Source organism: Eubalaena glacialis, chromosome 15 (assembly GCF_028564815.1).
Source record: "Eubalaena glacialis isolate mEubGla1 chromosome 15, mEubGla1.1.hap2.+ XY, whole genome shotgun sequence".
In the NCBI taxonomy this organism is placed as follows: Eukaryota; Metazoa; Chordata; class Mammalia; order Artiodactyla; family Balaenidae; genus Eubalaena; species Eubalaena glacialis.
Window position 1 is genome coordinate 28327039 of NC_083730.1, and position 15035 is coordinate 28342073.

General features: G+C 51.6%; 1 protein-coding gene across 2 annotated transcripts in view; it reads left to right on the forward strand.

Moving 5' to 3' along the window:
* The window catches only part of LOXHD1 (lipoxygenase homology PLAT domains 1), a 216302-nt gene extending 214032 nt beyond the window's left edge, over nucleotides 1–2270 (forward strand). For both annotated transcript variants that reach the window (XM_061169894.1, XM_061169895.1), the window contains one exon: nucleotides 1790–2270. In XM_061169894.1, coding sequence (XP_061025877.1) covers nucleotides 1790–2270 — 481 coding nt within the window. The remainder of the gene's footprint in view (nucleotides 1–1789) is intronic.
* The last annotated feature ends 12765 nt before the right edge of the window (nucleotides 2271–15035 follow it).

The window sequence follows — 15035 nt, forward strand, 5'->3', positions numbered from 1 at the left end:
AGATAGAGCCAAGCAAAAAGGAAAAGAAAAAGAATGCATTTAGAAGAACACCCATATGATCACAGGATTTTTGCATTTATGTAGAATTATGTATATTAGTGCATTTGCATAAAGAGATACATTTTAAGTGAATGTTTAAGCAAAGAATGCGATTATATCTCCCTCTTAGAAAGTATGGTATGTAACAACAATCTAGATTTATCAAGTGACAAGTTGGGGGCAGAGAGATCTCAAGACAGAATAATGATTTCTTGTGAAGTGTCTTTAAATGACTGGCTCGTCAGGTGGCCAGGCAGGCCGTCTCTGGGCCCCAGCTCTGTGTCACCTTGTGCAGTGACTTCTCTTCTCCAAGCCTTCATTTCCTTTCTGCGAAATGGGAAGACGAAGTCTACGTATGACTCAGGGCTGTTGTGGGAGTTGATGAGATGCACGAATGCAAAGCCCAGGCATTTAGTGAGCATGCAGAAAACCAAGTTCTTTTTGCTGTTATGTATTTTCATCTAAAAATTGATTTTGCACCACTGGGCACGCCCTTTCAGGGCTGCGTTCCTGAAATCATTAGCCAGTGCCAGGATTGCTTATTTCCAAAGCTGTTAAAATATTAGCAATTTGGATGGGAAAAAACCATGGCAGTTGTTCAGTCCAAACCTCTAGCACTGCCAATGGGAAAATCAAAGTCACATAGGTAGTAGGTGGCAGGGCTGGGGCAGACCCCAGGCCCCCTTACACCCTATGCAGTGTTTTCTCACCGTGACTTCTTCCTTGGTAATTATTGGACTCACTGTCATTACCCAGAGGTTATCATTGGGGGTGGGGGGTAGAGAAGGGACTTTTTGGTCCAAGACCATTTCTCTTGGCCCTGGACTTGCTTCTGCTTGTGGTAGCTTCTTCAGTACTTTGTACTGAAGTACTTTGCACCCCTTTGTACTATGTCGTCCATGAGCACATGCATGTATGTGTATGCACACGCAACACACACACACACACTCATAGTTCAACTCAGCCAAGCGCGAGGGGTTTGGGAGCATACATTTCACAGCTACTTTTCCACTTGGCTTTGCCTGAGATTGTTGTTCTGGATCCCATAGCTCCTCTGAAGGTGACAACACTGGGTAAAATCATTCATCAGTCCCTTTGAAGGGGCAAGGGGATCAGCCTGGTTGGCGTGGAGTGAGCTTATAGAAAGGCAGACAACAAGTCAGGAAGGTAAACACCGGGAGGAGGGTCAGATCATGTAAGGTCTCGCAGGCCTTTGTAAGGTGGTGATTTTTAATTATTCTGGGAAGCCAGTGGAGGGTTCTGGGCAGAAGGAGGACATTCTTGGGCTTACATCTCCACAGGATCACTTGGATGCTGTGGAGAGCATTCACGGTAGGTAGCGAGAAGCAGGAAGACCAGTTAGGAAGCTGACAAGTTCCAGGTCAAAGATGATGGTGACTTGGATGAGAGGGGCAGCAGGGCGGAGAGTGAGATAGCGCCTACTTTTTCAAGTGGGCTGATTCTGGACATATTGTGAAGATGGGGTCAATGGGAATTGCTGGTGGATCGGATGCGGAGTGTGAGGAGAAAAAGAAAAGGAAAATCAAGGAGCAGCTAAAAATATGGAGATGTCACTCACTGTCAATTTTCAGATAAACGAGACCCATCTTCACATTTTAATGCAGACATTTCCCGCCCTAAGATCCTGTCACCTGGGGAAGGAATCACTTGTGGATGCCCAGTGTCCTGGGGGAGGGCGTGAGCCTTGGCTGGTGCGCACTAACCTCCCCGACTCCCCCCCACCTTCCAGGTACTTCTTCAACTGCGACTGCCTCATCCCCCTCAAGAGGAAGAGGAAGTACTTCAAGGTTTTTGAAGTCACCAAGACTACGGAGAGCTTTGCCAGCAAGGTCCAGAGCCTGGTGCTGGTCAAGTACGAGGTCATCGTGACGACGGGCTATGAGCCAGGGGCGGGCACCGACGCCAACGTCTTCGTGACCATCTTTGGGGCCAACGGCGACACGGGCAAGCGGGAGCTGAAGCAGAAGATGCGCAACCTGTTTGAGAGGGGCAGCACCGACCGCTTCTTCCTAGAGACACTGGAGCTGGGCGAGCTGCGCAAGGTGCGGCTGGAGCACGACAGCAGCGGCTACTGCTCCGGCTGGCTGGTGGAGAAGGTGGAGGTCACCAACACCAGCACCGGCGTGGCCACCATCTTCCCCTGCGGCAGGTGGCTGGACGAGAAGCGGGGCGACGGGCTCACCTGGAGAGACCTCTTCCCTTCCGTCTGAGGGCTAGAGGCCCTCGCTCCCCCGTCCCACCAACTTGCCCCGACCACACCCGCTACCCCCCACCTTGGCTTTCAGCAGTCCTTTCCCGAAAGCCTCCTGGAGCTGGGACTGGGGGCCAGAGCTCCATGGTCCTTCAGAGGCCATTGTGGGCAACGGCTTGTGGGGTCCTACACCTTCTTGGGTCTCCTGGATCCAGGTGAATCCATCAACCTGTGTCATAATCCATTGCTGCACAAAAATAACTTTTTGCATTTTCTTTTTCAATAATGGCAGTGACCAGGCCGAGGCTTGCTGCCAGGCGTGGATGGGAAATTGGGGCTTCACCCAGGGGATAGAAGTGGGGAAGAAGAGGCCATCAAGATGATGTATTTTAAGCAAAAACTAATTAACACTTTTTTCCCAGAAAAGCTGGGCTAATTAAATTATTACCAACCACACCCTGCAAAGGACTCATCTGGGCATCTGCTCACTTAGATATACATCCTTTTTCCCAGTTTCAATAAATCCAGTGGCAAACAGAGAAAAACATCAGGAGGAAGAATTTTAGCTGGAAAGATCTATGACCCTGTGAACAGGTACAGGATTCTTTCCATCACTTTACAAAGGACGCATTGCCAAGTGCCGGCTGGCTGCCCCAGCCAGTGATAACACAGTTGAGAGCCGGAGACCTGAGCAGGTGATAGGGTGCCGGGAATAGGGGGAAGAGGGTGCCTGGAACAGTGCCAGGAACTGCCTGGTCCCTAATGTACCCGGGCATGGAGGGGAGGAGGGCATCGGCGGTGTTTAGCACGTGTCACCTATGGCTCGCTGTGGGCAATGTGGACTGAAAGCTGAGAAGGGATTGGAACAAAATAAAGATGTGGTCTCTGCCCTCGAGGGGGATGTGACCCTGATGGAGAGGCAGCAAGAGAACCATATATTCATGTGCGTGCACAGATGTGCACATACACACACACACACACACACATCCTGATCAACAATCACAGCTGGAGTGCAGTACAACTCAGCCCCTGACTTCTGATTTTCCTGCGGAGGCAGGGGTGGGACTGAGCAGAAAGGTGCATCAGGCCAGGAAGTCTTCCTGTAGGAAGTACCCAGTACCAGGGTTTCTGCTGTGTCACCATGGACCCTCTAGCCCAGACAGGTGTAAACTTGGTGAGGCTTCATGGCTCTGAGCTCTCGGAGACCCTTGGAGAGAGGCTGTGGCAGTAAGCACAGGCCCAGAGGCAGCAAGAAGCAGTCTTGAGTCCCAGCTCTTCCTTTTCCCTGCTGGGAGAGCTTGAGCACATTGCCTCATCTCTCAGGCCTCAGTTTCCTCATCTGTCAAATAGGAAGAATGATAATACCAACCTCGTAGGCTACTATGAGGACTACGTGAGTTAAAATGCGGACAGTTAATTCAGCGCCTGCACTGAAGGGTTTGTCCATCATGTTAAACAAGCAGGACTTAAGGGGGCTGGGGTGGGGTGGGAGAGAAGTAATCATTAAACAGCTTTATTTGTATCTTTTTCTGGAGCCGGTTCTTCCCTTGTCCCTGGATGAAAATTAAGGCAAGCCTTATAACTCTTCTGGACTCTCATAGGTAATAAAACGTCCAACAACCACTTTAAAGTCACAAAGTCCATCTCAGTTCTGTAATTTAAATGTGTGGCTCCAATACAAAGGCCAAAACATTCCACTCAGAGTGGAGTCTCCTCCCATCCCCCAGTTCAGTCCTATCACAAGTGGTAACGAGAGTGAGTGAAGAGCAAGCGTGTGGGTGTGTCAGTGTGCACACACGTGTGTATGTGTGTGTATGAGTGTGGGGTCAGCCTCACCTCTCGTCCCCACCTTGCCCTTTTACTCCTGCTTCCCGCTCTAGCTGACCCCGGTTTCCCACCCCTGGGGGGGAGGGAGGAGAGGTGATGAGGACAGCTTCCTGTTGGGGGCGCTACTGTGGTCAGTGTCCTTTCTGGACCGGCAGCTGTTTGGAGCCTTCCTCCCATGAGCACTTGGGTGGGTTCTATCTCAGGCCCTTCACCACCCCCCCACTCTGTCTTGCTTAGGATCTAAGACACCCAACAGGAGGTCTTCTGGCATCCTTTGCTCTGACAGACTCTGGGCATTCAGGCCACTTGTCTCTGCCGTCAGCGGCCATTCAGCCCATCCCTCATCCCCACGATTTCTCTGGACACATCCCTCTCTCCAAATAGCCCCACTGAAACTCCAGTCACTAGCCTTGGGCAAAGGGCAGCCAAATGGAAGGGAGGGAGGGAGGAAGGAAGGAAGGAAGGAAGGAAGGAAGGAAGGGAGGGAGGGAGGGAGGGAGGGAGGGAGGGAGGGAGGAAGGAAGGGATACTCCCAGCCCACCCTCAGCTCTTTCTGAAAATCCTGCCCTCAGTATCCACGGCCCCTTTCTCAGGTTCTCCATCCTCTGTCATACCTGGAGGACGAGGCTCAGCTCAAAGTTAAAATCGCTTTCTGCCGTGTCCTCTGGCAAGTGCTACTCAGTCTCCCTATGGAATGTATCATCTATTGTCTTGTTGAACCAGCCAAGATTGTATGGGAAAAGCCCCTTGTTTTGTCAGTTGCTGATGTGCTCAATAAATGTTGGCTCACTCTTACTGGGATAGGGCAGGTCTGGTTTGGGGACATACCCCATGACCTGAGTCAACTTTCTTTCCATCCCTTCCCTTCCCTGCCTCCTCTGCTTCCTCGCAGGGGACTTGTTAAGACCAGATGAAACTACTGCTGTGAAAGCCCCTTCGAAACTGTTATGCCTTCCGTTCATCCGGGTGCACTTCATCTCACACAGGGCACCCCCCACCTGCCTCGTTCCCCAAGTTCTTGGGACCTGGGCCGGTTGCCCACAGCTCCGCGTCCAGCATGTTACCCTCCAGCAAGGCCACACCGTCCCCTCTGCTGTGCCGCCTCTGGGACTGTTCCTTGTGCTCTAAGTCTCCTCGCCACCGTCCACCCCTCCCTCCCACCCTGTTCTGAGGCCCCAGGCTTGGAGGGTATAATGGTCAGTAAAAAAAGTCAGACAGAGAAAACAAATATGGTATATCATCACTTAGGTGTGGAATGTAAAGCAAACAAACAAACTGTTGAATACAACAATGACAAAAAACAGACTAGACCAGTCTAGCCTCCCTGCTTTGTAGGGGCGGGCACTGAGGACCAGAGCGGGCCTCTGACTCACCAAGGGTCCCACAGGGCAAAGCTGCAATTGCACTCGGCTATCTGACGCCCTTCACACTCTGCGGAGGAGGTGGGGGAGATGTGCACATCGGTGGAGCGGGGAGTCTTGCAGAATCCACGTGTGTCAGGTCCCATCCCCACAGCCCTGCGTCTTTGCGCTGGCACTGCCTTTCCCTTGGGGCCTACACTTCTCCTTCCTCCACCCAGGTTGCAGGCAAAGGTCGAGGGAGACCCACTTACCAGGGTGTTGGGGAGAAGGGTAGAGAAAGGAGGAGCCCCTGCTGCCCTCTGCTCCCACCTGCTGCCCCCGAGCCTGCCCTCTGCCCTGAGGAAGGGGTGCCAGACACCCATGAGAAGCCCCCAGGGGAGGGCTCCCTCAAAATCTCACACCGTCTGCCTCTGGGCTAGGCTTTACCTCTCAATTCCTGCCGCTTCCTTGCAAGCCGGCACAGGAATCCCCCTTTTGGCGGGGCAGAAAGGAAAGCTGGGATTGGGAGAAACAAGCAGGCAGCCCAGGGTGCAAACTTGAGGGAGGCGCTAGACCTCAGGCTTATGCAAAGGCAGGGCTGGCACCCGAAGCTGGGGCTTCCTTAAACGTTGCACCCAGGGCATCTCTCTTGCCTCACCCTCAGCCCTGGTCCTAGAAGAAAGACAATCTTCTACCCAAAGCCCCCACAAAGCTCTGTACCCCAACAGTCCGAATTCCAAGGCTGAGACCCAGCAACCAGCCATGGGGAAGATGATGACATATGCTTCTCTTGGGAAGGTCCCTCCTGAACCCCTCTCACCCCAAGGCCCCTGCTGCCGACATGGCCCCTGGTCATCACTGGGGCGGTTAACCATGGCAGGTGGCCCTGGATGCCACCTCTCCTCCAGCCAAGACCAAACCCCTCACCAGGGCTCTGGGTGAAGAAAACAAAAGAAGGAATGGTCTCCTTCTCACCTGCACCTCTGTTCCATTTCTATGGTCCTCACCAGACCTACTCATTCCTTCCCCAACCCTACCCCACTCTCACACTGACAGCTCACATTACTAGAAAGTTCTTTTTTATAAGGATGGCTTCTTGAGTGCCAAGGTTTTATATCAGTGTGATCTTTCCTCACTTGATTTAGAGATAAGTCGGCATTAAAGAATATTTGGAGAAAACCTTAAATGTAATGCTACAAATACAAACAAAGTACTTCCAAATAAATATCCCGGGGGTCCACATTAAAGAAAAAAGACTCATTCGCAGTTAGCACAAGCTACTTACACAGGAACTGTTGCACCAAAGTCTAAGAAACACTTGCTCTTAAGCAGGTTAAACAAAAGCCTTCGATCTTATTTCCTCAGCTCTTTGGCTGAACAACACTTTTCTTCCAAGATTTTGATATAAGTACACTCAGCCCAGTTCAGATACACCCCTTCTGAATTCTGATTATGTGGGCTCCAATGGCATGAAGTCAGAAGTCCTATGGGTGCCCCACTTCCTGAGGACCCTTGGTGCTGTGTGTCTGTCCTGAACAGGGACCCCCATTAGTCCCAGACCCTTGACAGAGCTCGGCACCAGGCATCACTCACCCACAGACACCCAAATGCCCTGAGTGAGGGCAAGATAAAGCTTCCAGGGACAGGTAGGGGACCTCAGCCCTGGACAAAGGGAGTAGTGGAGCCTAGAGGAAAGGAGATTTGACATGATGGGCCTGAGTGAATGACTTTTTAAGGGAGGAAAGAACATTTTACCCTAAATTTAAAAGGGGAACTTTGGGCCCTGGGATGGTGGAGAGGGGGTAGGCAGTGTACCTAATGAGCTGGAGGGAAGATGCTTCCAGCCTTGAGGCCTCAATGTGGCTTTTCTTCTAGAATCTCCACCTGAATGTGGAAAAGACTTTTAATGAAGCAGCAATTCCTGGTGTCTTGGTGTTGAGGCCTCAGCCACCAGCCCTCCTACTGGATAGACAATTACTAGTGGCTGACCATGGCATGGAATGGCCCGAGGGGAAGAGCAGACATTGATGGGGCCTGGGAAACTCTCCAGGAAAAGGAGACGGAGAGAGGGACAAGAGGAGAAATACCATGGAAGGCAGGGATCTAACAAAAAACAAAACAACATCACCATCATCATCTTCTACACGGCTAATATGTATAGAGCGCTGACTATATTCCAGACGGTGCCTTACACACGTGAGCTCATTAAATCCTCAGAAAGACCTATGAGGCAGGTGCTATTGTTATCCCCACTTCATAGATGAAGAAACGGAAGCACAGAGAATGTAAGTAACTTGCCCAAAGTCACACAGCTAACAGGTGCCACAGGAAGCCCAAGGGCAGGGGTTCTCCTCAAATGAAATGTTAGCTGGAAGCTCGAGGTATGTAAAGGTGGAAGAACTTCAGCTGTGGCTGGTTGGGGGCAGGGAGGGTTCTGGGACAGAAAGCGCTCAGGAAGTGCAGGCCCCGTGGGAAGGAACGTTGCTTGCAGGTGAGGCTCCGCGCAGGGCAAAGGGGAGTGCAGAAAGGACAGTGCCTGGCGGGGGAAGGCTCTGGTTTTCTGCTTCCAGGTAATGGAGAATGCGGGGGAGAAGCCAGGGCCAGAGGCCAGGTGTCATCTTGGGGCCACGCAGTGTCTGCTGGGGTGCAGCATCTGGGGAGGCCTGGGAGTGAGGCGAGGACAGGGTGCAGGTTAACTTGCTGTGTCACCTTGACTGGCCACGGGGCACCCAGATTAAATATTATTTCTGGGTGTGTCTGTGAGGGTGTTTCAGATGAGATGGGCATTTGAACTGGTGGACTCAGTAAAGTAACCAGCCCTCCCCTGTGTGCGTGGGCCTCATCTAATACCTGGAGGGTCTGGATAGAGCCAAAAGCAGAGGAATGGAGAATGTATCCCCTTCCTTCCTGCCTGCTTGAGCTGGACATCGGTCTCCTCCTACCAGCAGGACTGGGATTTTCCCCATCGTTCCCTAGCTCTCAGGCCTTCTGGACTCAGACTGAATTATACTGTTTGCTGTACTGGGTCTCCAGCTTGCAGAGGGCAGATCATGGGACAGCTCAGCCTCCAGAATCATGTGAGCCAATTCTTCCTCAAAATAAATCTCCACATATATAATATACATATGATATATTCTATCATATTATATATGATATATTATATATATATCATATCCATCCCATTGGTTCTGCTTCCCCAGAGAGCCCTGACAATCACAGCTGGACTCTGTCCTCCTTAACTTCCTGAGGGTTATGGAGACTAGGAGTCATGGGCAGAGCTTGGGTGTTTTCTGAGAAGTCTGTCCTCCTGGGCACTGAGATAGGAGGTGGGAGAGGGGTGGAGATTCGCAAGGCTGCCCGTTGGCCCATGTGTTGGGTAGGCAAAAAATCCGAGGAAAGAGAGCCACTCCCCCAGCCCCAGAAGGCCATGACCCAACAGAGATTAAGTAGACAAAGACAACAGAGGTAGTCCAGGGAGATGTTGGGGGAAGGAGCCTGGTCTGCCATCCACATGCTTACAGTTGGCAAACCAGGGATGGGGAGTGTCCACACGGCTGGCTAGTGGCGGGGCAAGGACTAAGAAGCTATGGTTCCTGAAGGAAGAGACACAGATGGAACTGCGTGGAAAACAACAGACAGCATTTTGGATCATCTCACTCGAAGGAGAACTGGGGATTCATTAACCTAATGAAAACCATGGACTTTAGTTAATAATAATGTATCAATATTGGCTCCTCCACTCTAGCAAATGCACCTAACCAAGGCAAGATGTTAATTACAGGGGAAACTGGGTGGCCATGAGAGAACATATGGGAACTCTCTTTATTTTCAATTTTCTGTACACCTAAAACTGTTCTGAAAAATAAAGTCTCTGACTTAAAAAAAAAGAGTTCATTAATATGGGTTCTGCTTGCAGTTTATGAGAGAAAGCCATCTTCCGGTTCACTGACCCACACTTTTCTGAGAATAGACTCTAGACACCGCAAAGAGTGTCTGACTTTGGGCTCTTAGGAAGGAATAAAAAATCCACTCCAACTTTCAAAAATCAAATTCCTTCTCTCCTGTGGAGAAACTGAGGAGCCTCCAGTTCAAAACACAGAGGTTACATTTGAAATTGATCAAAAATGGGAACTTTCCGCTTTAAGATCCATAAACTAAAGTTCAGGAAACAGGTTAATGAGATGAGTCTTCACAGAATAGAACAGATTCTTTGAGAGATAAAGAGGTAAAAGAAAATAATAGATAAGAGAGGAGGAGGAGGGAGAGGAAGGGAGTTGGGAGGGGGAGAAGTGGGGAGGCTGAAGCGGGGGAGGGAGGAGGGAGAAGGGAAACAGGTGAAGGACAGGGAGAGGATGAGGAGACAACAGACACTGCCACGTGTCCTGGATGAACACAGGTCTGTGAGCGGCTTTCTCTGGACGTTTCCTGGGTGTGCACAGAAATAAGCACCCTCCACGAGTGAGGTGTAGTTAGCAATGCAGTTCATTTTTATTAGTTATAAATAAAGTACAAAAAATCCACCAAAAGTGAATCTAAGCATTTACACAATTCCTAATGTCTCCGCCTTTTCATTGATGCACTATTGCTTTAATATTCATAATAAATATTCTTCTGGCTTTCTGCTATAAAATAGTCTATGTAGCAAAATGTTGCACAGCACAACAGAACAGAACAGCAGGAGGATTACAAAAAAGGACAATCAACACTGAGGATAATCCTTTCACTTACCAGGGGCAACCAAATTACCCCCTCGAGGGCCTGGTGTCGCTGGCTCCATAGCTGAGAAATGAGCCACTACCAAGGCCAGGGGTGGGGCTGGGGAAGGGGAAGGCCAGGGTGAGGAAGGGCGGGGGACAGGCCAGCCAGGGCAAAGGGCACTTCCCACTCCGACCCCACAGAGCAGCATAAGGCATGTCTGTCCAGGAGCCCTGCCAAGGGGCAGCATCCGCCAGGCCCCCTGCCAAGGGGCAGCGTCCGCCAGGCCCGGCAGTGTGGTGGTTATGCCCCAGTGGGCAACTCCACAGGCTGCCTTCACAGAAAGCAGGTAAGCACAGCTCCAGGGTGGAGGCAGAGGGGAAGCTGGGCAGGCAGCAGGCCGGAAGCCCAGGGAATTGGACCCACAGTCCAGCCAGAGCAAAGTTGGGGCTTAGGCACCCTGCACGGCCCAGCCACTCTTACAAGCCTGGCCAGGCAGCATGGTGAATCTGGGCCTCCGCTCCCTTCCCAATCAGCACCATCCCAGGGGCCTCATGTGGAGGGTGGATTTCTCCACCACGCAAAGGCAGTGATGTCAAGAGGCAAGAAGGAAGGATGAGCTGGAAAGAAACGGGAGGAGGCGAGGAGGGACGAGGCTGACATGCAGAGTCGGAGCAGCTCAGAGGCTGCCCCTGGAGACAGGGACCTCCTCTTTCCCTTTGGCTCAAAAACTGCTGGGCTCACCGCTGTGCCAGGCTTTGAAGCTACTGCTTCCTCAAACTCTCCCCTCCCACTCCTCCTGGGGGGCAGTGAGATTGGAGGCCCACACCCGTTCTCCACAGCAGCCCCTCCTGCCCACAGCCCCCTTGGAGCAATGGCAGAGGGTGGAGGAGATGCTGGGAGGAGAGACCATGGGTCCAAAATCTGTGCCCCAATCTGCTGTCAAGGGTGATGCCTCAACAACAAAGCCTCCTGGAGCGGGTAGGATGGGGGTGCCAATCCCAAACGCCATAGTCTGGGGCTTATAGTCTGCCAACCCCGTCCCCATATCTAACAAGACATGGATTTCAGCTCACTCTCCAAATGACCACCAAACCTTGTGAAAGCACATGTCCAGGGATGTGTCCACCCATCTTGCTGCATGTAAAAGGACAGACATCCTTCCAGGTTTCTCCTTTGAGCAAATCTGCTGGATAAATTCTCAGTCCACTCTCTTCCTCTCCTCACCTCTCCTTCCCTCCTTCCCTGCACCCTCCCTTTCTTCTCTCCTAAGAGGATGAGGGAGCACAGAGTGGTGGGCTCCCACCGGCTCTGTGTCATATTCTATCCAAGTCTGAGGGACCCTAGAGAAACCCTTCAGTTCACCTTCCTCACCCCAGCCCAGAAAACTGAGACTCAGGGAGGCCAAGTGACTTGCTCAAGGTCACGGGGAAGTTTGCAGAAGAGCTGCTGAAAACCCAAGCCTCCTGACCCCTGGTTCAGAGCTCGTTCTAATAAATCAGGCTTTTGGCCCTCAGACGCTCCTACTGGTAATGTCCAAAGGGCCCAGTTCTGGAACCAGAGAGATTTGCAGCCCAGGTGGAGAGAGTGCCCCCGGACCTTCCTCAGAGGATGGGGGCAGGGTGGCCTGAGGTGTGGAAACGGGGAGAAGGAGAAAAAAAACAGGGTAATGATGGGGGGTTGGGGAGAAGGGGCAAGGATAGCAAGTGAAAGGCTTACCCCAGTCTGCCGACGAGTGCAAATTATATTTATATATGTGCTAAATACAGTCACTATATTGGAGTTTTTCACTAGGATCACAGCATACAGAATCAAAGGTTTGCATTTCGTATGGAATGTATCCAAAGAGGCCAGCACCACAGTAGGACAGCTTGCAATCACACACCCTGATAGTCTGGACGAAATAAAGTTCGCGGAATTTTATTTAAGTTTTTTTTTTTTTTGTATTCGTAGTTGTTTGTCATCGTACCAATGCATGCAAAGCATTCCACTCCCAGAAACAACGCCAAAATGAGGTAATAGGAGTAATAAAAAAAATTAGTATCCTTTCTAAATAAATAAATTATAATTAAAAATGCAAAACAACTATAAAAATAATTAAATAAGAACCCACGATATCTACAAGTTAGTCATAAATTATGATTGTTAAATATAAGGCATTTAAACTCACAAAACCCTGTAAACTAGCAACGTGCCATGTTTTTTGTTTTTTGTGTTTTTTTTTTTTTTCATTTTTGTTTTTCTATCAGCTGAAATCGCTCTAGCATTTGCTCTACGCGCGCGCAGGAGATGAAACACGAGGGGGGGACCTGACAGACGTTGCTACAGCCCCACGCGGGGAGTGTCTGTCCCGCCGGTAGGCGGGGGCTTGGGGGATTTCTTCAGGAAAAAAAAATCTGGTGCTTTTTCTTCACCGTTGAAAAAACTGTGCTTGTTCATTAGGCGTAAAGAGTTAAGAATACTTGCACGGAGGCTGGAAACATTTGCAGAAGAGGAGCTTGAGTCCCGCCACGGGTAGGGGGCGAGGGCTGGGCCGGGGGCCCAGCTGGAGGACGAGCCCAGCCTCCGCCCCCGCCGCGCCAGGTGGCCTGGGTTTGTGGGTTTCGAAGATTGGCGTCCTTGGCGACCCGCTGCGGCCAGGGCTGCGCTGCGGCTGGAGGCCCAACTGGAATCCTGGGGCAGCTCTCGCCCCAGAAGGCACTCATGCGTCTCAGTCAAGAAAGGGTCTGAGTCCCTTGAGTTGAGCAGGAGGACGACAGGGGGCTGAGGCCGAAGCCTGCCTCTTCTCCAGTCTTCCCAGGCTCCCGGACGTTGGGGGCAGGGGGCCTCGAGGGAGGAGAAGCACAGACCCCTCTCCTCTCTTCTCACCCGGCCTGGCTGCCGGCTGAGGAAGCCGGGGGCTGGGAGGTGCCCACCTGCAAGGTAGGAGGGCCCCAGAGAGATGGGCATGGGGGGCTCCAGGATCTACCCCCAAAGTCAGAGCTGACCTCTCCCCTCTGGGTGACCTTCACCCCAGTCACTGCCTAACGTTAGCCTGGGGCAGTCAGGGAGCCTGCAGAGAACTGGGGGGAGGAGGGGACCCATCCCACTCTCAGCCTATGATACAGGCGTTAGTGCCTTCGGGGAAGGTTGTTGTCAACAGCTTGGTGGGCACACAGCTCTCCCACCTTGAAAAATGTGTTGATGTTAGGGAGGATCAGAGAATGTGATTGTTGGAAGGAAATTTAGCAAGCATCCAATCCAACCTCTTTGTGTGCAGCTGAGGAAACTGAGGCCCAGAGAGAAGGAGGCAGGTTCTAGAGCTGCCCACTTTGTCAGTCAAGAGCCAAGACGGAAGCCAGACACCAGCTCCCGTTCCCTCCGGCCTCCCCACCAACCCACCACCTGCTGGCCTTCCAAGCCAGCCTGGGAGAGAAGAACAAAGAACTGAGACTAAGTGGGGAGTGACCTTCCCTGGACCGCCCTGCCTACCTCTGGGTCAAAGCAGGGTAGGGAGAGTTCCCAGCTTCCCGGGGCTGCTAGTAACCAGCTCTCTCCAAAATCCCGACAAGTACTTTCCCACTCATGGGCTCTCCAGCCGTTGGCCCTGGAGACGCTGTTCACACACTGGAACCACTGAATGGGACAGTATAATGCTCGTGCCATTAACCTTGGATCAGACTAGTCACCCTTTGTGCACTATCGCCTTGGTTCCTCAACCGGACTGTAAGCTCCTGGGGGCCGGGGATGCTGTCTCCCTGGCTGTTGTCTCCTCCAGCAACTGCACTGGCAGGTACTCGGTACAGATGCTCTTGGTCTGAGTGAGATCCTTGAGTCACCCTCCTTCCAGAAGCCATGACCCCCACTCTCTGCCTGCAGGGGTCCAGAGCAGCCATCCCTCCACCTGACAGCTCCACATGTGCTAGAAGGTTCTACCTCAAGCCAAAATCTGCCTCCCCATCATTTTTACCCATTGGCCCTGGTTTCACCCTTTGTAGCAACAATGCAGACTCAAATTTTCTTAACCTTATGGAATTTCTTCATATATGTGATAAGTATCCTGTTCCCCTTAGTCTTCTCTTATTGATATAAAGGCATTGAGACTGGGGCAAGGGGTGAGGGGAGGGGGAGGCTTTGAGGGCAGTGCAAATGAGAGAGAGAAGCAGTGAGCAGGAGGGGCAAAGGAAGAGAGCAGAATTCTAGCTGAGCTGGTGTTTTCCACAGATGGACAAAGAAAGTTGGGTTGGGGTTGGAATTTGGTGGACTTTCGCATCTCCATTCTCTTGTCCTCCCATCTCTCTGCTCCCTTTGAGATTCAGAAAAATTATGGAGTGGTTCAGAAAAACACACTGTATGGTGTCACTTGGAACTTCCAGGTCTTGTCTCCCACCACCCCCATCCCTAAACCCCAAGGAGGTTCCCAGGAGAGAGCACAGAATGCGTTGGGCAGAGAGTGTTAATCCTCACAACATCTAGGTGAGGTAGAAGAGGTGGAAATGGGGATGCACTGTTGTTTCTCCCCACTGTAAGGAGAAGGAAACTGAGGCACAGAGAAAGAAAGGGACTTGCCCAAGGTTATCAAAGAGTCAGAGAAAGAGCCAGAGGCTAGGAACGCAGGGCCTCCCAAACCCAGCCAAGGTGGTCTCTGGGCCAGGGCCATCTCTGAGTGACTCCATCAGGATTTGAGACATTCCAAAGGAAGCTCAAGGTCCTCCTCGAGGTCCACGGTGTTTGACCTCAGCCCTTGCGTGCTAGCTGAGAGCACTTTGGCCAAGACCAGGTGTCCATCACCTATGCTACTTTATCTTTAGCATCTGGTTAATTTTTTGCATTAGAGAGGCAGTGGCCAAATTGCCTCTTTGTGACAGGGCATAAGCACAGCCGAAAGGAAGAAGCTGGCGTGAGCAGGGGTATCCTGGCTCCGAGGAACCTGGGGCAGCTCT